At 37.2% G+C, this 22894-nt stretch overlaps 1 protein-coding gene across 1 annotated transcript in view; it reads right to left on the bottom strand.

Annotated features, from left to right (window-relative positions):
• The window catches only part of LOC127860778 (nephrin-like), a 30549-nt gene extending 9210 nt beyond the window's left edge, over positions 1-21339 (bottom strand). Inside the window, exons 1-3 of the mRNA XM_052399056.1 lie at positions 21043-21339; positions 20508-20777; positions 20088-20381 (exon numbers count right to left, since the gene is read on the bottom strand). Coding sequence (XP_052255016.1) covers positions 20088-20381; positions 20508-20777; positions 21043-21058 — 580 coding nt within the window. The 5' untranslated portion in view covers positions 21059-21339. The remainder of the gene's footprint in view (positions 1-20087; positions 20382-20507; positions 20778-21042) is intronic.
• Between the last annotated feature and the right edge of the window lie 1555 nt (positions 21340-22894).

The raw sequence follows: 22894 nt of genomic DNA, 5'->3' as shown, positions 1-22894 counted from the left end.
ACAGATGCCTTCACATTCCACTTTTGTCTCACACATGCTGTTTATGGCAAAATTGACCTGTACGAGTTACAATGAAGTAATGAAACAGGTGAATTTTCAAGCTGTTTATGTCCAAATTTGACCTGTATCCACTAAGTATGACTTGACTTTTGTGGTAGGGAAACAAATGCTTCAAGTGGAAAGACAGGCAGTGGGAATGCTTTATGCCTTCTTTTTAAAACAATAAAACCTTGAATAACAATAACACACACATGATACATGCAAGTAAACTTAACTATTATACATATAATTGCAAAAAGGGGGTTACTGAGTCAATCCTATATTCAATACAAATATTTGTTTTCTCTTAAAATACATAAGCTGAATTTATGACTGGAGTGGTAACAAGGTTTTTCTAAAACACTTGAAACACAATCAAATACTGTCAAGATATTGTCAAAATAAACATTTGACCATGTTTCATCAAGATTGCGTCATAATTGTTGCAACTAGAGTGAAAACAATGTTTTCTTTATAAGATTTGACCTAGTGACCTAATTTTGGAGGCACATAATCCGAATTCAAACCCAGTCAAGAAAATGTCAAGATAAGCATTCTGACAAATTTTCATCAAGATGGAATCATCAATGGCCTCTGAAGTGGAAACAAGATTTTTTCTAAGATTTGAACTGGTGACATAGTTTTGAACGCACAAGACCCATATACCATACTCAACCTAGAAATTGTTTAAAAAAGCAGATTCGTTGAATTGATATCCCCCGCCAAATAAATTTTGTTCCACAATATGCTTCTGGACACAAAAGTTTTCTGAACGGATGGGCAACGCCAAAACAATCTCATCCAGATAAAAGGACGGATGGACAACGCCAAATCAATATCCTCCTCCCAATAAACTTATGAGAGAAGGTAAGAAAGACAAAGCAGAGACTATATGCTCTCCCTTGTTGGATCACAAAATCTCTAGCCTCTAATTTCAAAGTACAAAGATGTATACATAATTGTGGAAAAAATGCTGGTCAGTTTAGGGGTTTAGCGTACAACCTTACATGAAACGTTTGTGTTACCTTGACCCTTGATGTAAATTGCATGACCTTACATGAAGTATATTGTGTGATGTTGACCTTAACCCTAGACATGAACCTTGACCTTAACCCTAGACATGAATCTTACATATGACACACAGCAAGACAGAAGATGGAGAAGAATTATGAAAGGTTATTACAGAATCTTCTGATGCATAGTAAAATAATGGCTAAATAATAAATATTTCTACAATGTGTGACCTTTGATGTGTGACCTTGACTTAGGTCAAACACACATAGGTCTTGCACTGCCTGATAATTGAGAAAAAATACATCAGGACATTTTGAGAATCCATTTTAGCATGGTAGAATCATTACCAAATAATGCATATTTAATCAAAATGTGTGATTTTGACCTTTTTGTGTAACTTTAACCATGACTCTACCCAGCAAACAAAAGACGTCTTTTTATGGTTGTTAAGACGTTATTCTGTGCAGAACAACGTCTTAACAACCATAAAAAGACGTAAAAAGACGTCTTTTGTTTGCTGGGTAGCAACCTGGATCTTATATTTGACACTCAGCTAGAAAATTGTGAACAATTGTGGATAGTAATTACAGAATCCCTTGATGCATAGTAAATGAATGACTTAATAATGAATAATTCATCAAATTTGTGACCTTTGACCTCAATGTGTGACCATTACCTTAGCCCCTAGGATTATGGGTGTTCAATGTGAAGCAACCACAGATGATTGAGGACAACTATGGCAAGTTTCATGGTTCTGGCTCATGTGCTAATGGAGAAAAAAGTAAGCTTATATTAAAAAGCATTTTTTTCAAGATACAAAGGGTCATGAATTAGCCCCTAGGACTATGGGTGCTGAATGTAAAGCACCCCAGCCAGATGATTGGGAACAACTATGTCAAGTTTCATGGCTCTGGCTCGTGTGTTAATGGAGATAAAGCTCTAAGCTTATATAAAAAAAGCATTATAAACAGATGGTATACAATGCCATTTGGCATGCATCATCCTCTTTTCCATATATATATCCATCCTAAGTTTCAATGAAATCCAAAGCACTTCCAAGGTATGGCTCCAGACACAAAAATGCGTGACGGACGGAAGGACGGACAGAAAGATGGACGGACGGACGGACGGACAACGCCAAAACAATATATGCCTACGGCGGGGGAAAATAAACATTCTTGCATAGTTCCATCAGTATTAAGCCATAAATGTGGCTTCTAGTTTGCTAAAAAGTTTTCTTTAAGATTTGACCTGGGGAATTAGCATTTGGACTCACATTACATTGATTTTAACTCAGCCAAGATATTGTTCAGATAAACATTATGACCAAATCTCATTTCGATTAAAACTGTGGCCTCTAGAGTTGTAATGAGCTGAAATTACAAACTGGCCACACACGGGCACATTGCACATGAATGGACATTATGTGATCACAATAGCTCATCTCGAGCACCAAGATGAACTAACAAGAACCAAGGGACAAAATTGACACAAAACCAGGTTTTCAATGTGAAAAAAAAGTCTGATAAAAGGAGAAAACTCAAACTAAACTGATTGTTAATAATTAACCCCCTTTGTTTCAAAATAAATCTATTTTTAGTCGTGGAGACCTTGACCTTGCAGATATTGAAGTAATTCTTTCGTGCGACACACCGTCCGATGATGGTGAACAAATGATCCAGATGATTTCAAAATCTCACAATAAATGACATAGTTATGGCCCGGACAAGCTAATTTATGGCCATTTTTACCTTTAAACTCAAAGTGTGACCTTGACCTTGAAGAAATCGATGCAATTCTTGTGCGCGACACACTGCCTAATGATGGTGAACAAATGTGCCAAATTATTTTGAAATCTCAAAATGAACGACAAAGTTATGGCCCGGACAAGCTTGTTCCGATCGCCCGCCCGCCCGCCAGTCCCATATTAAATATAAAATTAACCCTAACAAGCAAATTTGTTGAATTGATATCTCCCGCCAATATGCTTCTGGACACAAAAGTGTTATATTTGACACTCAAAAAAGCATTTTTTTTCAAGATACAAAGGGTCATAACTGCGTTATTAACAGATGGCGTACAATGCCATTTGGCGTGCATCATCCTCTTATTGATATACATCAATGAAATCCGCCAAAGCACTTCCAAGATATGGCTCCGGTTACACAAACAAAGCATTTTTTCAAGATACAAAGGGCCATAACTCTGTTATTAACAGATGGTTTACAATGCCATTTGGCGTGCATCATTCGCTTATCCATATATATACTATAATATAAATATATATAAAATATACCAATTTTCAATGAAATCCGCGAAAGCACTTCCAAGATAATGCTCCGGACGGACGGAAAGACGGAAGGACAACGCCAAAAACAATATCCCTACGCCTAAGGCGAAATGTGACAGACAAATGAACAATATTTATAATGATATCCCAAGTTCTTCTTGTAGGTATAAAACCAAATTGTCTATTGGAGTCATGACATTAGTACACAGTGTCATTTAAGTACTTTACCTTTAGCTTCAACATTGATGCGTAGGGCCCTGTTTCCTATCGCATTGAAAACTATTGCTTCATACAATCCAAAGTCTTCTCTTTGCTCCATTAAGATTGAAATATTGATAATTGTGCCTTCTATTGGAACTTTGCGGTTAAACACAGGAAGGTGTACAGTTGTAGAAGACATGCTTACTGATCCTACGGAAGTCTGTCCTCTAAAGCCATTCAGGACTTTAAATACTGAAACCTTCACATCCCCACTGTTCGAATAAACTTGAAGAGTAATTGATGCATTTGTATTAATTTCGGATGCAATCCTGTTTGGAGTTGTCTCATCTGGCGATGTGATGACTGGGACATCTGAAAAAGAAGTGTTTTGTGTAGCTTTATAAAAATATAAGTAATATCTTTAAGTCTCATTCTTCAGTACTTTAATAATTAGAGTAAACTATGTAATGGCTGTGCAATATTGTGTAAATAGGGAATGAAACTAAGGACTTGTTCAATGCTATTAAGTACAAGTCACAGATACATTTGTGGAAACATTAACTTCTCTGCAGTTTATTAGTAGATTTTCAATAAAAGTAGAAACGTGTCACACACACATTTGTTTTCAAAAACACATGTTTGGACACAGAGAAATCCACTATATATTTTACAGCCAAAACTGTTCAAATTCACTTTTCCTATCTTTACGATAATGTACACCTTAAGGTTAATCATTTCTGAAAGTTTGAGTCGTATTCAAGTGGTACTTAAAGAGGAAACAAAACACAATTTTGGGACAAAATATCATATAGTGGAAAAACAGACAAAGGGCAATTATACTGCCAACACTTGTCCTAGCCAAAATTCTATTCTAAATAAATATACTATGAAATTCTCCCAGAATTAAATATGAGTTTAAAACACTGCACTTATATTTTCAGTAGTGGTAAAACAGGCAAAGGACCATAATTCTGCCCAAAGCACCACAGCCACGATTCCTTTCTCTAAGATCATCCAAAGATTAAGATTATTCAACCCCGTTTATTCCTCCCAGTAATTATACGGAAATTAGCAAATGGAGATCCTTAACAAACAGACTCGCGGGCATTTAAAAAAACAACATATGTAACTTTAAACTTTAATCTCTAAAAATCCATATTGTTCAACCTTCCATCAAATATAAGCAAATAGACAGAACAGTCGCATCAGCAGGAAATCATTTCGTATACAAGATCTTGTATTTGAGGCAAATTACAATTCGACATTCGGGCATAGAAAAAGCACACAACAAACACAAACAACAATAAATACAATTGCTGTAACTGTTAGTGCCAAACGTCCCCCAAATGATATAACAATCTTTACCATCAAGTTTGCAGAAAGCTGATGTCCTCATTTGATAAATATATTTTCATTGCAATCAATTAAATACTATTAATCATGTTCTGTAAAATAAACTTTTACAAAGGGCAAAAACTCCATAAATATCAAAGAGAGAGTAATGGCTTTTTTCCTCAGCAATTTATCTAAATGTCTTCATTATTTATTCTATTTGTTTTATTTGAGTAATGATCTGCACAATAAAATTACACTATATAATTGGGCATTGAAAACACAAAATACCAAGGGCAATAACTCCAAAAATAATGAAGAAGTTGTAACAGTTCATGCAATCTGCAATTACCCACACTGTAGATTTATAAAGTTTCTTATTAATGTCTTCAATTTTATTGTAAATACGTTCCATTTTAATCCCATCAATGCTAAAAAAATGTATGCTTAGCACATGAAAAATTAACACAGGGCAAAACAAAACATGTAATCACTTTACAGAAATGTATGACCATTCTACTTAGGATCTTCTCTTAAAGCCATTAATTATTATTACTGATTGAAGTTCGATCATTTTAATACATTTAACACTTGCAGACTTATGCATTGCAACAGAAACACAATATACAAAAAAGCTAAGGACAATAACTACACAATTCTTATAAGAGAGTTTTGGTTCTTGTAATCTGCACTTTCTTTCAATGACATCCCACCTATTTATACTGATGTATTTACATACCTTCAATACTAGAGAAGAAACAATCTGCATAAGAAAATTGATTAAAGGAAAAACTTTATAAATATGATCAGTTGCATTTGAATCCTGTCAATACTTCCATAGTTATCCCCCGCATACCATATGCAAAGAACTAAAGGACGGGAGAACACATAGACAGAAGGAAAGACCCTGCAAATTCCTTGAAAGCACAAAAAGATAGCTCAAAACTAACAAGCATACTAATTTATAGTATACTTTGTGAAAGCATTCTGTAAAGGACCTTAATTTTCGCGAATCTAAATGATAACATTGGCACCAAATACATAAACGCAATCGACATCATTTATTGCTATTGTTGATAAACGTTAATATCAGTTAAGTTTGGAATTGTTTTAAGAGTGAGGCCTTTGCGAGTATGGAAGAATTGATGTCGGTAATTATATTGTTCATATTTATATTGTATATGTATTTCTGTATGTATTATTATTATGTGAGCGTCATTTTTTGAATTATTTCATTTACATAATATTTTAAATGTTTTGTATGTTTGACTGTTTATATTATATATGCATTGTATGTTTTTAGAGAATCATCCACAAATAAAATTTAAGACAGATATCTTGTTTCTACATATTGAACGGCGGAACTCTCCCAATTCTCAACATATTTCCGTGTGTATAAGGAGTTCGTGTGGAGAAACACATTTCAACTTTGTGTGGAGAAACAAATTTCAACTTAGTGTGTGAAGAAACAACCCTAATGTGAAGAAGATTCAAGATTGAAGGCATATGTGAACATTCTAATAAGAAACAAAATGGTGTTTCACGGATCAAAAGACTTTAATAGTGCGAAGCGTTCACGTTTGACCCAGATAGCCAATTTAACGAAGCTGTATAAACAACTGTAAGAAAATATGTCTTCATACGAAAATTATGAGAATGTTAAGCAGCTGAACGACAGATTGTGTGAGAAATTAAAATGTGTTAATCTAGAGTGTGTAAGTTTGTGTACGGACTCAGTAATGTGTGAAAATTTATCCAAACCTTTTGAATGTCCTCGGAACAATTTCAACAAGTTCCAGGAAAGACTTTCACAGTGGCTTGTCGCTGATGAGAAGGCGCCTGATGACGAAGATATCATATCTTCAGTAAGCCGTGCAAGTACGACAGGGTCATCGCGGTCAAACTAAAGAAGTGCCAGGGCCAAATGCTTGCTTGTAGAAAAAAGCTGAGAACGCTACACGAGAAACACAGACGCGAACAGGAACAGCGTGTACTTGAGCACAAACGCCAGTTGCTTGAGCACGAGAGGGAGGTAGGGGAAGTGCGGATTGAGGAGGCAATCTGGGAAGAAGAAACAAGGAAAGGAATAACAGCCATCGGCCATGTGATGGTGTAGTGGAGCAGACCTGTGGGCCGTTTCATAAACGATCGTACGACAATGTGAATTTACGAGAGAATTTTGTAATCTTAATAAGTAGACGAATAACTCGCCATGCTCGTCAAATATATACAGCGCTTGAGATGCCAATGTTAGTAGTTAAGTACTGAACATTTATAATCATATGATATGGACTTTAGCAATTATGTATCTTCGAAAAATGTATCGTATCGTAAATGTACTACAATGTATATTAAAACGGTTCCCAGATGTCCGGGGATTTGACGGGGTTGTCGAGTGAAACAAACCGCCGGATGTCTGGCGATGTGATTGTTCAGTCCAATGGAGAAGACAGGATGTTCAGGGATTTGTCTATGCGGTCCAGAGGAGCAGACCGGATGTCCAGCGATGTCACGGTGCAGTCAAGAGGAGATGTGCCCGCAGTGGGGCACGTTGAGAAAACTTTTTACCTGACGATGTTTGTGACATTCGAGAAGGTAGTGATATAAGCAGGCCTTATTCTCTGTGACTCAGAATGTTACTTCCAGAAATCGTGATGATGCAGCAGCAGAAGCCAGGTCAGGTAAAACAGAACAAAATTATGCTGTATATTGATTCAGGATTTCATAGACTAGCCAGTACATTGCAAGCAGATTTCAGTTTGCCTAAACCCGAAATAAAGACATTTAGCGGAAACACAATTGATTATGGAAAGTTCATTAGGAACTTTGAGACTACTATCGGGTCTAAGATTAATAATGAAAGACTAAGGTTAAGCTATCTGATTCATTATTGTACCGGAGATGCTAAGAAGTTTAAAGAAGAATGTGTTTTGTTAACATCCAGCGAGGGTTACTGTAAAGCCCGAAGTATTTTGCAAAACCGGTATGGCAAGCCGCATGTAATTGCTAGATCTTCAGTGATAAATTAGTTAATGTACCACAAATTAAGGCTTCGGATTTTGAAGGTCTTTCACATATGTCTTTAGATATGCGAAAATGCCAGATATCTTTATCTCAGTAAGAATCCATTTTGGATGTTGATCATTCTAAAAACTTGAGATTTATTGTAAAACGTTTTCCAATTCATTTAAGAACAAAATGAGTAGACCTAGCATATGATATTTTAGAGTCAAGACGAGACCCATGTTTCTAAAACTTAGGAAAGTTTATTGACAAAGATCTCATGTTGCATGCTCTATGTATGGCACTGATCTTGCTAAGGTCAATTTCCTTTTTTAAGCCCACGAAAACGAAACTCAAGCAAGATGCTTATGTTAAAAGCAAAGTGACCACTTTGACCACTAACACTCACAAGCAACGCAGTCAGTATGATTGTAAATGTTTGTGCTGTTCTGTATCTTGCATTTATCATCATGCAAGCTCTTTCAGCCCATGAGTTTAGTGAACAGGAGAACATTCGTTCGTAAATCCAAACTGTGTTTTAACTGCTTTAAAGGCAACCATTTGTCAAATAATTGCAGAAAACAAAAAGAATGCTCGGTACCCGACTGCTCTCAAAAGCACCACACATGTTACATTGTTGGGTAAAATCCGATTTTAAGCATACGGTTACACGTCAGTAAATTGTGCATCTTCTTCAGGCTCCTTTGTAAAAACGTGTCTAAGGATCATTCCTTTAACTGTTGTTTTCCCAAGAAATTAAAAGTATTTATAGAACATCGGCGAAATACGGCGGAATACGCACTTTGCCGATTTTGTGATATTCGTGTGTATTCGTCGCACTCTGGACCCAAACGCCTTTTTATTGCATTAACCAGCTCTTTACGGAGACTCAGGAGATGGACGAGGTGTTATGATTGGTATTCGCCGGTCAATTAACCCACTGTTGATTGGTCCAAAGTCTTCTAGTCAAAACTGGGAAATAATCTTTCCGTGGGCGGTGGAGAATGTTATAGAAATGCATTTGGTTCCCTGCATATTGTCGACGAGTAAATAAGTGCATGCTTCAAGCCGGGATCGGTACATTTGACCTTCGATCGATCGACTTTTATTTGAAACAAAAGTGAAAGTAACAAAACAACAGCTTGCAGTTATCAACAATATCGATGAACACGCACAGAGTTTAACTGTGATTTATAACCAGGTGATTTCATGTCATTTTTTTCATTTTTAATAAAGTATCTGTAGTAAATAAGTAAATATAAATAATGTGAAAGTTTTTTAATGTCTTCTAGCCTAAAAATCTAGAACGGTTGCGGATGACGACTTGCAAACTCCCGTGAGCAAGTGAAAAAAATACCAGGATAAGCACCTCTGTAGAAAGTGATTTCTGTAGCAACTTTCAAGATGAGGAAGTGAATTTAAATAAATTACTTTGTTTCTAAAAACAATGTGATTAAGAATAAAATGAAGTTATCTTTTTTTCCAGAGCAATTGCCCCCAAGGAGCTCGAGCCTGGATACTCGCAGAACGATGAAGAAGACTGGGGAGAAGACGACAATAAAAATGACATTAAGCTTTTAAATAGATACGATACAAATAGTGATTTTATTAGTAACTTTTATAATGAGGAAGTGGATGTTAACAAACGGTGTTACTTTACTTTGCTACTCAAAGTAATATGATAAAAAAATGATAAAGCAATATTTTCGTATTTCTAATTATTAATATTTTTCACAGTTTTGTTTGAAATTTCACGTATTTTCTTTGGTTGGACATAATAACCTAAGGTCTGACAAAAAATTCTGACCAGTCAGACAAAATGTCTGACTGACGACTGTTGAGTTTCAGGAAGTCTGTTAGATACACATGCATGCCAAATATCAAGTTGCTATCTTCAATTTTGCAAAAGTGTACATTAAATGAGCGATTTTGACCCATATATTTGACCTTTGACCTTGAAGGATGACCTTGACTTTTCACCATTAAAAATGTGTAGCTCCATGAGATACACATGCATGCCAAATATGAAGTTGCTATCGTCATTATTGCAAAAGTAATGGCAAATGTTGAACAAACACACAAATAAAGCAACAAACCAACAGAAAGGGCAAAAACCATATGTCCCCCACTATAGTGGCGGGGGACATAAACATTTCTAGTCAGTGAAGAGACTCCCCATTTAAAAAAATCAGCCACCTCTGCGAGATATTTTCAGATTGCATTATCTTGTGGATTTGAACGTTCCGTCTGTTGGAGCAGGTGATGTTGTGCTGTTGATTGGTACAGACGCACCGGAAGCGCATATACCCTTGACCATGCGAACAGGAGAGCAAAATCAACTGTATGCTGTTCGATCACGCCTGGGTTAGGTGGTGAGAGGTCCCGTTCAGAGCACTACGGATACTTACATCAGAAATGAAGTGAACATCAATTTTAGTCAGTCACGTGACGACCTCTTACAACAACAACTAGAGCGGATGAGGACAAAATACTTCAATGAACTTATTTATTACGAAAAGGAATCCTTCTCAGTCGAAGAAACAGGCACTTCAAATCACTATAAGATGGGACTACCATGGCGTGATGAAAACCCAAGCTTACCTTACAACCTTATGCTAGCGCATAAGCGAATCATGCAATTGAAGAAAAAGCTCTTGCGAGATTCTGAGCTGCATAAGAATTACGTGGCAACAGTAAAGGATTATATAGACAAAAGGTAGGCTAAGGAAGTACATTTGTAACTAAAACCCACACCACGAATCAAACATTGTATCTGCCACACCATCCAGTGTTAAACGAGAATAAACCAGGAAAGGTTCGCGTGGTGTTTGATTGTGCTGCTAAGTTTCAAGGAACATCACTTCACAGCTAACTCATTCAAGGTCCTGACTTTGTTGACAGTCTAGTTGGGGTACTGTGTCAATTACGACAGGACAGGGTACAGATTGTCGCCGAAATCGAGGCCATGTTCCATCAAGTGCGTGTATGTGAACATGACTGTCAAGCGCTTCATTTTCTATGGTGGCCTGGCGGGGACAAGTCATCAACTCTGAAGACGTACTGTATGCAGGTACATTTGTTTGGGGCGACGTCTTCCCCCAGCTGCGCGGCATTTGCACTGAAACGAACTGCAACCGACAATACGAATAATTTGACCCAAAAGTAGCGTCTACGGTTCACAAGAACTTCTTTTTAGATGATTGTCTTAAATCTCTGCCGTCAGAAGAGAGTGTGATTCACCTGGCATCTGATCTGAAAGCCTTGATGAGTTTAGGTGGATTCAGACTAACCAAGTGGCTAAGCAACAGCAGGAAAGTGTTAGATGCAACACGGGAATCAAATCGCGCTACGTCTTTTGTTTAGCCTCATCCTGGTAACGCACTTCCAACTAAACACGGACAAGGTGTCACGTGGTATAAACTAGGACGCAATTAGGTTTGATATCAAACTTACTTAAATACCTTTGACATGGCATTTTATCAGTTGTGAGTTAGATATTCTACCCCTTTAAATTAGTTTGAATTGTGACATTACGCGCAAATGCAATCATCAAGCAACTCTGCTGAGAGAAGATCGGCTAGGACGAAACAATACCATCACGCTATCATGAGGACTGGAAATGGTGGCCAGCGAAATTGTCGTGTCTAGCAATTAAAGCAATAAGGTGCTATCTTCCTGTACAGTTCTCAGAAGTTAAGTGTATCCAAATGCAGGTGTTCAGTAATGGCTAGGAAACAGGCTATGGTGCATGCACGTATCTGCGGATGGTCGACGACAATCACAACGTGGCATGTAGTCTAATACTTGGTAAATCCCGACTGGCACCAATAAAACAGATGTCCATACCACGCTTAGAGCTGTCCAGAGCAGTGATCGCAAGTCACTTGTACGCATTCGTATCAAAAGAAGACCAGACCATATTTTGTACTGATTCCACCATATGGTTTGGATACATAAAAACACATCAAGTCGCTTCAAGACATTTATGGGAAATCGGCCCAGCATTAAATAAAACTAGAGCTTTGTCACAGACGTGACGAATACCCCCACATGTCGCATTGACACAGAATATTGTGCATGCTGTCTTAACAAAAACAAGAGCACCGCCTTGCGGGTGCAGACCGCTCATCTATTTTCTTTTTAATGGTGAAGGGACTCTCAATTTCAATCACAAAGGAGGGAGGGGTGGAGTGAAGAGGGGTGTATAGTGTTGGGGTGTGCACATTATTACAATATCAATAGGGGGGAGGGGATTCTTTAATGCGATGGTTGGACGGTATTTCAAAAATAAAATAATTAAAATAAATATTTGTGTTTTTAACCGTTCAAAAAAAATGGGGGGGGTGGGTGGGGGGTGGGTATAGTGTGAGGGTGTGGTGGTCATTTGTGAGATGATCTTAAAAAAAACAAGATGTGTTTGTGAAACACATTGTCCCCCTATATGACGTTTGACCTTGAAGGATGACCTTGACATTGACCCTTCACCACTCAAAATGTGCAGCTCCTTGAGATACACACGCATTTCAAATATAAAATTGCTAGCTTCAATATTGCAGAAGTGACATTACATGAGTAATTTTGACTCATATATTTGACATTGAAGGATGACCTTGACCTTTCACCACTCAAAATGTGCAGCTCCATGAGAAACACATGCATGCCAAATATCAAGTTGCTATCTTCAATATTGCAAAAGTATTTATGAAATAAGCGATTTGGGCCACATATTTGACCTCTGACCTTATAGGATGACCTTGACCTTGACCTTTCACCACTCAAAATGTGCAGCTTCATGAGATACACATGCATGCCAAATACTAATTTGCTATCTTCAATATTGCAAAAGTATTCATAAAATGAGCGATTTTGGCCACATATATTTGACCTCTGACCTTGAAGGATGACCTTGACCTTGACCTTTCACCACTCAAAATGTGCACCTTCATGAGATACACATGCATGCTAAATATGAAGTTGCTATCTTTAAAATAGCAAAAGTTATTGCAAAATGTTTAAGTTGGCGCAAAGCAACCAACAGACCAACCAACCAACAGACAGGGCAAAAACAATATGTCCCCCACTACTATAGTGGGGGACATTAAAAATATAAGAGGGGGAGGGAGGGGGGGGTCACGGGGGATGGTTTGGGTGGAGTATATTGTGGTATGTCAGGTAAGAGTAGTTTTGTCAAAGTATCAATCAAATCTAATCATAAATAAAGAAGTTATGGCAATTTTAGCAAAATTTAATAATTTGACCATGAGAGTCAATGTCATTCAAAGGTCAAGGTAAAATTCAACTTGCAAGGTACAGTAACCTCATGATAGCATAAAACTATTTGAAGTTTGAAAGCAATAGCCTTCATACTTTAGAAGTAAAGTGGATCGAAACACAAAATTTAACCATATATTCAAAGTTACTAATTCAAAAAAGGACCATTATTCCGTAAAAATGACAACCAGAGTTATGCAACTTGTCTTTTTACTGTACCCTTATGATAGTTTGCAAGTGTTCCAAGTATGAAAGCAATATCTATGATACTTTAGGGGTAAAGTGGACCAAAACACAAAACTTAACGAAATTTTCAATTTTCTAAGTATAAAGGGCCCATAATTCCGTCCAAATGCCAGTTGGTGTTACATAACTTTGCCTGCACAGTCCCCGTATGATAGTTAATAAGTGTTGCAAGTATGAAAGCAACAGCTTTGATACTGTAGGAATAAAGTGGACCTAAACACAAAACTTAACCAATTTTTCAATTTTCTAAGTATAAAAAGGGCACATAATTCTGTCAAAATGACAGTCAGAGTTACATAACTTTGCCTGCACAGTCCCGTTATTATAGTTAGTAAGTGTTGCAAGTATGAAAGCAATAGCTTTGATACTTAAGGAATAAAATGGACCTAAACACAAAACTTAACCAAAATTTTCAATTTTCTAAGTATAAAAAGGGCACATAATTATGTCAAACCAGAGTTTGCCTGCCCAGTTCCCTCATGATGGTAAGTAAGTGTACCAAGTTTGAATGCAATAGCATTGATACTTTCTGAGAAAAGTGGACCTAAACGCAAAACTTAACCGGACGCCGACACCGACGCCAAGGTGATGACAATAGCTCATTTTTTTTCAAAAAATAGATGAGCTAAAAAGCGTACACAATGCTCAATGTTTAAAACGCACTAAAAGACTCCCTCACCTAGTTTTTGACCCAGCATGGCCCATGTTTGAACTCGACCTACACATTATCTAGATACAACTTCTGACAAAGTGTGGTGAAGAACAGATGAAAACTTCTCGAATTAGAGAGCAGACACTATGCTGAATGTTTAAAACGTACAAAGTGATCCTGTGACCCAGTTTTTGATCTGGCATGGCCCATGTTCCAACTTTGCCTTTAGATCATCTTGATACAACTTCTAACCAAGTTTGGTGAAGCTCAGATGAAAACAACTTGAATTAGAGAGCGGACACCATGCTCAATGTTTAAAACGCACTAAGTGACCCTGTGACCTAGTTTTTGACCCGACATGACCCATATTCGAATTTGACCTAGACATCATCTAGATACAACATCTGTGCAAACTTGGTGAAGATCGGATGAAAACCACTTGAATTAGAGAGCGGACACTTAATAAGGACCGACAGACTGACCGACAGACAGACCTACAAGCTCACTCCTAAACTACGTGTGTGGGGGTATAAAAATACGTCTCCGACTCAACGGCGAAGTGTAGATTCAAGTTCCAATCCCACATATATTGCGTCGAGAGGTGTTAATTCGTGCAATTTGCAGATACTTGAAATGTGGCTGAATAGACCAGCATTCCTGTCTCAATCATCGGACGCTTGGTCTGTCTGTCCGTGATACCGAATGTGACAGAAGATGACCAAGAAGTAAAGAAAATACTGCCATGAAGTTAACCACACAAATTTCCCATGTTTTTGAAGAATTGATTGGTCGTTATTCAACATGGACAAAATTACAGCGAGCCTTTGCGTGGTTATTTAGATTCAAACTTTACTGCCGACGTCGTTACCTGAGACACACTATCCAGCTGAACACAGAAACTTTAACTGTAACAGAAGTATGAAATGCCACATGTGTCATTCTAGAAAATGTCCAGAGCGCACATTTTACAGATGCAATAACCTTGCTGAGAAACAACAAACATGTTAAAAAAGTGTAATTAAGCTTCGCTAAACCCTAAATTAATCGACAGCCTTGTCCGAGTGGCTGGGAGGCAGCCAAATGTGGACACAGCGACGTATCCTGTTATTCTCTCTAGCAACAATCACGTGACGATGCTGCTAATTCAACATTAGCCAATTGATCAATGGTCACATTGGGGTGCAACAGGTGTTGGCAGTTACTCTTTAGGATATTGGATGTTATGTGGCCCAAGTATCATAAAAAGGATACTGAAAAGTTGTTTTTGCAGATGACAGCACAGCCCATTGCTCAATCATGTAATGGCACCTGTTTTACATTAACAGGTGACACCAAACAAACCATCATTCACCTATGTAGGGGTAGATTATTTCGGATCGTTGTTAGTCAAAAGTGGGCGATCAAGTGTAAAAAGATATGGCTGCCTTTTTACATGCCTCACAACAAGAGCAGTGCATATAGAAGTTGCACATAGCTTGACCACCAAATCTTTCATCTCAGCGTTTCTAAGTTTAACCTGTCAACGGGGAACACCAGAAACGCTCTTCATGAACAAAGTTTGTTGTGCCAATTGAAAAATGAGATGAATTCTTGCAATTTAGAAAACTATATGCTCAACTGAGGAATTAAATGGAACTTCAACCCTCGGTTTGCTAGTCACAAGGGTGGTGTATAGGAGGGGCTGATTAAGTCTACACATTCGATTTTCAAGGCAATGGCTGGAGAACAACTTCTCACAGATGAAAATTTAACTATGTTTATGGCAGAAGCAATGAGAATAATTAATGATTGACCTATTACTCAAGTGAGCAACGACCCAAAAGTTTCGTCAGTTCTGACTCCGATCATGCTGATGAAAACAAACGGCAGTATTCCGATGGATATTTACCAGAAAGAGGACACGTACTCAAATCATTGGTTGCGACAAACTCAGTATCTGAGTGACGTTTTTTTTTTGTAGATGGATACGAGAATATTTGCCAACGTTGCATGTACGCCATGAGTAGCAAAGGACACAGACTGACTTACGTGGCGGTGACCTTGTGTTAGTAGCTCGTGACAATACACCAAGAGGACAGTGACTTTTTACGAAGGTAATTAAGAGTCGGGACGGGTAGGTCCGTAATTGTGAGGTACGATCGCATCGAGTGTTCAATGTGAATTGAAACAAAACTGACAAAGTATACAATAATTATTGAATTATCAAACATATTTGAACTGTACTTAGAACAATCTGGATATAAAGACTCATCAAGTTATTATATGTTACTTATTTTTTTACATTCTTGAAGCAGTGGCATTTAAAGTGTGTTTCATCTTTAATTGTTGTCTTAAAATACTTTGCGTGAAAGTGTATACTAACTTTTCTAATTATATTTTTTGTGTTTGTTTATAATTCTTTGCATTGTTTATTATGAAATCCGTGTTATTTCATGGTGGGGAGTTTTAACAACGTTAATTTACGCGAACTTAATTATAACCTTAGCGCCAAATACATTAACGCATCTGACGACATTTATTGTTATTGTTGATTTACGTTGATATCCGTTAAGTTTTGAATTGTTTTAAGAGTGCGGCCTTTGCGAGTATGGAAAAAATATATGCCTGTTATCATATTCTTAGTATTTATATTGTAGTGTTTTTCAAAGGCCCGTTTTGCGTGGCGCTGCACCACGCCGCCATTTTTAAGCGCCATTCTGCCCTTTTCAAAGGCAACAGCGCCCTTATTGATAACATCTTAATTGTCTCATGACCAATCTTCTAAGACAACTGGATCTGAGTATGGCCCCAAGGCAGCGAAGATTCATGCGGTTGTAAATTAGTCGTGCGTAAATATTCAGGTGTAAATATAAATCGATAATGTCAGTGGCTTTGTTATACCAAACACACTAATCGGTCCATAATATGTTCTTATCGCGGATAGTTACTTCAGAGGCTTATAATGAAAACCTCGATTTTATCCTCGTGGAAATTGTGCATTTCATTCATAATTCAGTTATATCAAAACATTTAGTTTTGCGTGTAATTAATTTATTTTTAAATCACAAACAAGATGTATCTGTATAGTTATTGTCTTTAAGATAATTAATTATTGAAACAATTACTTTAATATAATAAACTAATTAAACAAAATGCAAATCGCGTATAAGGCAGACATATTATACGATTAAATGTTGCTATGAGCACCTGTCGCTAACATCATTTTAACATGATGGCGGACTATATAGAAAATAAATTGTGACTCGGCAAAAATGGCAAATAGCGATGGAATTAACGATGGAGATCATACATTTAGGAGGGATTAATGAAATTCCTGTGATAATCAACTATGCATAAAACGTTTTAGATAGTCAACAACATATGTATAAGTAATCTGCTCAGTGGATTTATGTCACGCTAAAGAGTGTTTGCAATTTGTTGCGTTCAGTTTCCTTGCAAAGTTAAAACATCTGACAAGATTATTGTTAGAAAATGGGATCAGACAACCATGGTTTCACTTATATGTTAGTTGATCTATGCATAATCAGATTCATATGCATATATTGCTTTATTATCCCCACGTTTTTTGAAAAGCGTGGGGATATTGTGGTTATCTCCGCCGTCCGTCTGTCTGTCCGTCTGTCTGTCCGTCCTGACCCCTATCTCCTCCTACACAATAAGCACTAGAACCTTGAAACTTACACACATGGTTGCTATGAGCATATGTGCGACCCTGCACTATTTCGAATTTTGATCTGACCCCTGGGTCAAAAGTTATGGGGGTTTGGGCGGGGCCGGGCCAGAGATTTTCACTCATTTTTTATGTTATTTTACATAAACTTCTTCATTTCTGCACCGATTTACTTCAAATTGATACCGAACCTCTCTTATGACAAAACGGTCAATCTCAACCATGCGTGACCCCATTACCAACCCTGGGGCGCCCCGCCCATAAAGACCACACCCACCCAAAATTGCCTTTTACTATAATTTCTTCATTTCTACATCAATTCACTTCAAATTGATACTGAAATTCTCTAATGACAATACGGTCAATCTCAACTATGCATGACAATACGGTCAATCTCAACTATGCATGGCCCCATTACCAAACCTGAGGCGCCCCTACCCACATAGGCCACAAAATTGCCTTTTACTATAATTGCTTAATTTCTACACCGATTCACTTCTAATTGATACTGAACTTCTCTTATGACAATACGGTCAATCTCAACTATGCATGGCCCCATAACCAACCCTAGGGCGCCACGCCCACATAGGCCACACCCACCCAAAATTGCGTTTTACTATAACTTCATCATTTCTACACCGATTTACTTCTAATTGATACTGAACATCTCTTATGAAAAACGGTCAATCTCAACTATGCATGGCCCCATTACCAACCCTGGGGCGCCCCTGGGTCAAACATGTGGCGTGGGGATACACGTCGACCTCTGCCGCGCCATTTCAAGTTTGTTTATGTTTTCCCACAACTGCCTCTGATAACATGTTTCTCATAAAACCAGGTATTCACAAATGTTTTTGCCCTTTTTTGCCTAAACTATAAATGCCCGTTTTGAATGTAATGCGCCATGCCACTTTGCCCTCCTGGGAAAAACACTATGGTGTATATGTATTTCTGTATTCATTATTATTACGTGAGTGCGATTGTTTGAATTATTTTATGTACAAAATATTTTTAATGTTTGACTGTTTATATTATATATGTATTGTATTTGTTTTTAGAGAACCGTCAACACATAAATTAGGACGCATATCCTGTTGTACATATTGAACGGCCGAACTCTTAAGCCTTTCCCACTCAGAAGCAAAGTGAAAATGGCTATGTGCAAACAGCATAAAACCAGAACAGCCTGCGAGTTACTCAGTCTGTTAAGGCTTTATGCTGTTTGCTGCTCATCAGTATCTTAGGGTTGAAAATGAAGCCTTTAAAACTTAAATCTTGTAAGGAAGGTATTTAATTAAATTCAACTTTCTAAGGGACTACAAATGCGTCAAAATACGAATCTAAGTGGTAAAGGGTTAACACATTCCAAATATTTTGCGGGAAAACGGTTTTGCCATGTCACAAACATTGATCTTTGTCCTGATTAGCCAAAAATGGGTAGGTCTCTTATCTTCTTTGCTAATAACCAGAAAACAACTATGGATGATAATGGATAAGACCATTCCCTTTGTAATGTGCAAACATTAATTTAATGTACACAACCCAAGGGTCCTTGATCAAAAGTACATGTCTAGATTTACTTCCAATAAAACAGTATACCAATTATGATGATTGTAGGTCAAATGGTTCTCGATACATAAATTTCACCTCAACAATATTCATCTTTCTGCCCACCCCCCCCCTCACCCCCCCCCCCCCAATAAAGGGCATAACAATTCAGATGATAATAGGATAAAGCCGTCTCTAGATAATATGAAATAACTCGGTTTATATTACAAGTTCCTGTGATCTTGACATTTGAAGTGTTGACCTGAAAATCCATAGTTGGCTTCCTTCCCTCCATGTAACCAATATAATAATAAACATCTATAACATCCATCCATACATTTTCTAGATATTGTTTAAAAATTAATTACAAGTTATCAGCCCCATTTACTTAAACAATAGGCATCTTCATTTCATCCCAATGACTCGACACACAAGTTTAGATTATTTTAGTTGAAAACATACTCAGATATTATGATGAAACTAATTTAATAACGTCAACCCTGTCACTTCAATCTGTGGATTCAGAAGTATTAAGCCCATCAATTCAAATCCAAAGCATCTTCTAGATATTGTGCGGAAACAAAATTCCTATTACAACCTCTGGTGATCTTAATTTGATATGTGGACTCGAATAAAAGCGTCTTAAATTCATTCCATGTTATAATCATACAAAATTGCATGATCATATGTCAAAGTGTTCTTAAGTAATCATGCGAAAACGAGGTGGTATATGAACTGATCGTGGCCAACAAACAAATGCAAATCAAGATAACAATATCTTGTTTAAGATAATGGGGAGTGTTAATGTTTCAACATACTACCTTTAACAAGCAGGTATCCAGAACCACGCATGTACTGTTGGTCTGTCCCAAACACCTTTATACCATTTGTAGCAGAGCACGAGTACAGTCCAGAATGTGCGTAAGTCAGCTGGTTCAGTGTAAGAGTGTCATTATTGCCAATCCAGTCCTTGATCTTGCCGTGCCCAGGCCAATCCTGTGACCATGTAGAACTGAATGTGTACGTACTAGGAACTCCAGAGGCATTGCAAATCAACCGAGATATGTTTGTCATAATTGATGTATTCTGAACAACAACTGTGATATCAGGTGGATCTGAAAGTTCATAGCATAGCATTATCAGAAAATAGAATAAACAGTGTTAAAAAACAAACATAAAAATGAAATTAAAATATCAATACTGAAATAAAGTAACATGTTTAACAGATATGTGGTACCTACACTGCACGGTAAAAGTAACATCTTGTTCGTCCTTGTTCCATACGTTGTTATCTGCTTTACATGTGTATATCCCTGTATGAGACCTGTTAACAGGGTTGATTGTGTATGGTCCCTGATTATCTGAACTAGTACCAGATACCTCATGGATTAATGCACCCTTCCTGTACCAGCTAAAGGTGGCAGGAGGTTTACTGTGAGCTGCACATAGTAGAGTGTATGAGTCACCTTCAACTGCGGACTGAATCGGTATCAGGGAAATCTGTGGGCGATCTACAAATTACTTGCTTATAAAATAAACATGTATAAAGCTTTTAGTAGGCTATCAATTATGCACACAATGACTTTAAAGAACTGACAATGACATGGAAACACAACAGATAGATTTATAAGTCTTTGATATATGTGTAGTTATAGTTATAATAACAGATATACAAATGTACATGATTGTGCATATACTCTTATCAGCAAGAACTCAAGTACAGATGGATACATGGTACTTTTTGAGTAGAAGACATATCAATCAACAGGTACAAACATTTGAAATCCAGCATGACAGATGATGACGCTGGTCGGTTGAGTGTATTGTTCGCCCTACATGACACATTCTTCCCATCATCGTTTCTACTGGGTGTAAACGTAAGAACACTACGCGCTATTCTCCCTCCATATAAAGAGGATTCATTTGATACCGAGGGTTGTGTAGAAATAATAGAGTCAAAGTTCCACTGTATGGAAGATACGGGGTTGGAATTTCCGGCTGTGCAGGTCAAGGTCAGTGTATTCTGTCCGTTCGCGACGATGACCTTGTTGCCATCTATGACAGTGTTGATTGGGCTAACTGTGTTGATAGTAATTTATTCATTGAATGAAACTGTAATTGTCACAGTTAACTATAATAAAGAAGTTTTATATAAGAATGAGCATTGCTAAATACAACATACACAATTAAATGCAGGTTATTAATATCAGAATTTCCTTACATTCCACAATTATAGACACTGCCTGTTCATCTCTGGACGGAATTGTGTTATCAGCTTTACATGTGTAGGTTCCATAGCTCTGTCTGGTGACTGGATTGATTGTGTGTACAAGTCGTCCATCCGATGGAACGGCAGATGAAATAAGTAGGTTACCTTGGTACCATGAGATATTGGAGGGAGGAGAGCTGTCCACAGTGCATGTAAGCGTCCCTGTAGCTGTGGGGTCCTCTCTCAGAGTGTAACTTGAAGAAGGCTCAACACTAACTATAGGTCGGTCTGTATACACATATATAATTATCATGGAAAGAATCCGCAAAACAAAGTGATATTAACATGCTATATAGAAAAAGAAGTTAAGCATGGCCTTTAAGTACTCATCTGAGTTCACGGTTTACCAATTGTAGAATGATTAACCTTGTGATCTAGTTGTTGTAACTTGACCCAAGTTCAAACATGGCTTTGATATTGTCAAGCAAAACATCTGAACAAGTTTAATTAAAATTGAGTCATAAACAAAGCTTCTTAAATGGTAACAAAGTGACAAGATTCGACTTGGTGACCTAGTTTTTGGAAGCACTTGACCAAGATTTAAAATCTGTCTAGATATTGTGAAGATAAACACTATGACAAAGTTACATCCACATGGAGTCATAAATATGGTGTAGAGTAGTAACAAGATTATCAAAGATTTCACGGTTGACCTAGTTTTTGAACTCACTTGATCCTAGAACTTGGCCAACATGTTGCCAAGATTCTCCAACATTCTGTCTTCATGATATTATCAAAAATGTCGAATTGAGAGTGGTACAAAGCTGACAATTGACAATACATGATACAATATACACAATGCAGGAGGCCATACAATAGGGTGACCATAATTGCTCACCAAGACACTTTAGAGCCTGGATGAGCACTGGCATGCACACTGAGATCAATTAGACCTTAGAACCGTTTTTTGATTAAAAATACTGTATTAATATTTTTGATAAAATGCAATTAAACTGTAATAAGCTGAAGCCTCTGCCATAAATTTATTTATAAGATTTATTTAAGTATGTATAACTTCAAAAAAAAACATTTTTCAAACCAATATTAATGCATGCTTCTTGAACTAACTTAATCGTTAAGCTTTATTAAAGAAAACATTCTAAATCAACTTGTTCATATCTTTGTTAGAAGAAAGAATATTCATACATGTCAAACATACCCATGAATCTAAATTAAACATACATCCCAATCTATGTCAAGCATGACTCTATATCATACATATCAATGAATGTAGATCAGCTCACCCCCATATGAATGTAAAACATACATTGAAATCTATGCCAAACATACCCATTAATTTAAATAAAACAAGAGCTGTCTCCATAGGATGACATATGCCCCCCAAACACACTTTGATAG

This window comes from Dreissena polymorpha, chromosome 15 (genome assembly GCF_020536995.1).
Source record: "Dreissena polymorpha isolate Duluth1 chromosome 15, UMN_Dpol_1.0, whole genome shotgun sequence".
NCBI classification, from domain to species: Eukaryota; Metazoa; Mollusca; class Bivalvia; order Myida; family Dreissenidae; genus Dreissena; species Dreissena polymorpha.
Note: the sequence above shows the minus strand (reverse complement) of the source record. Positions and strands in the feature narration are given on the sequence as shown.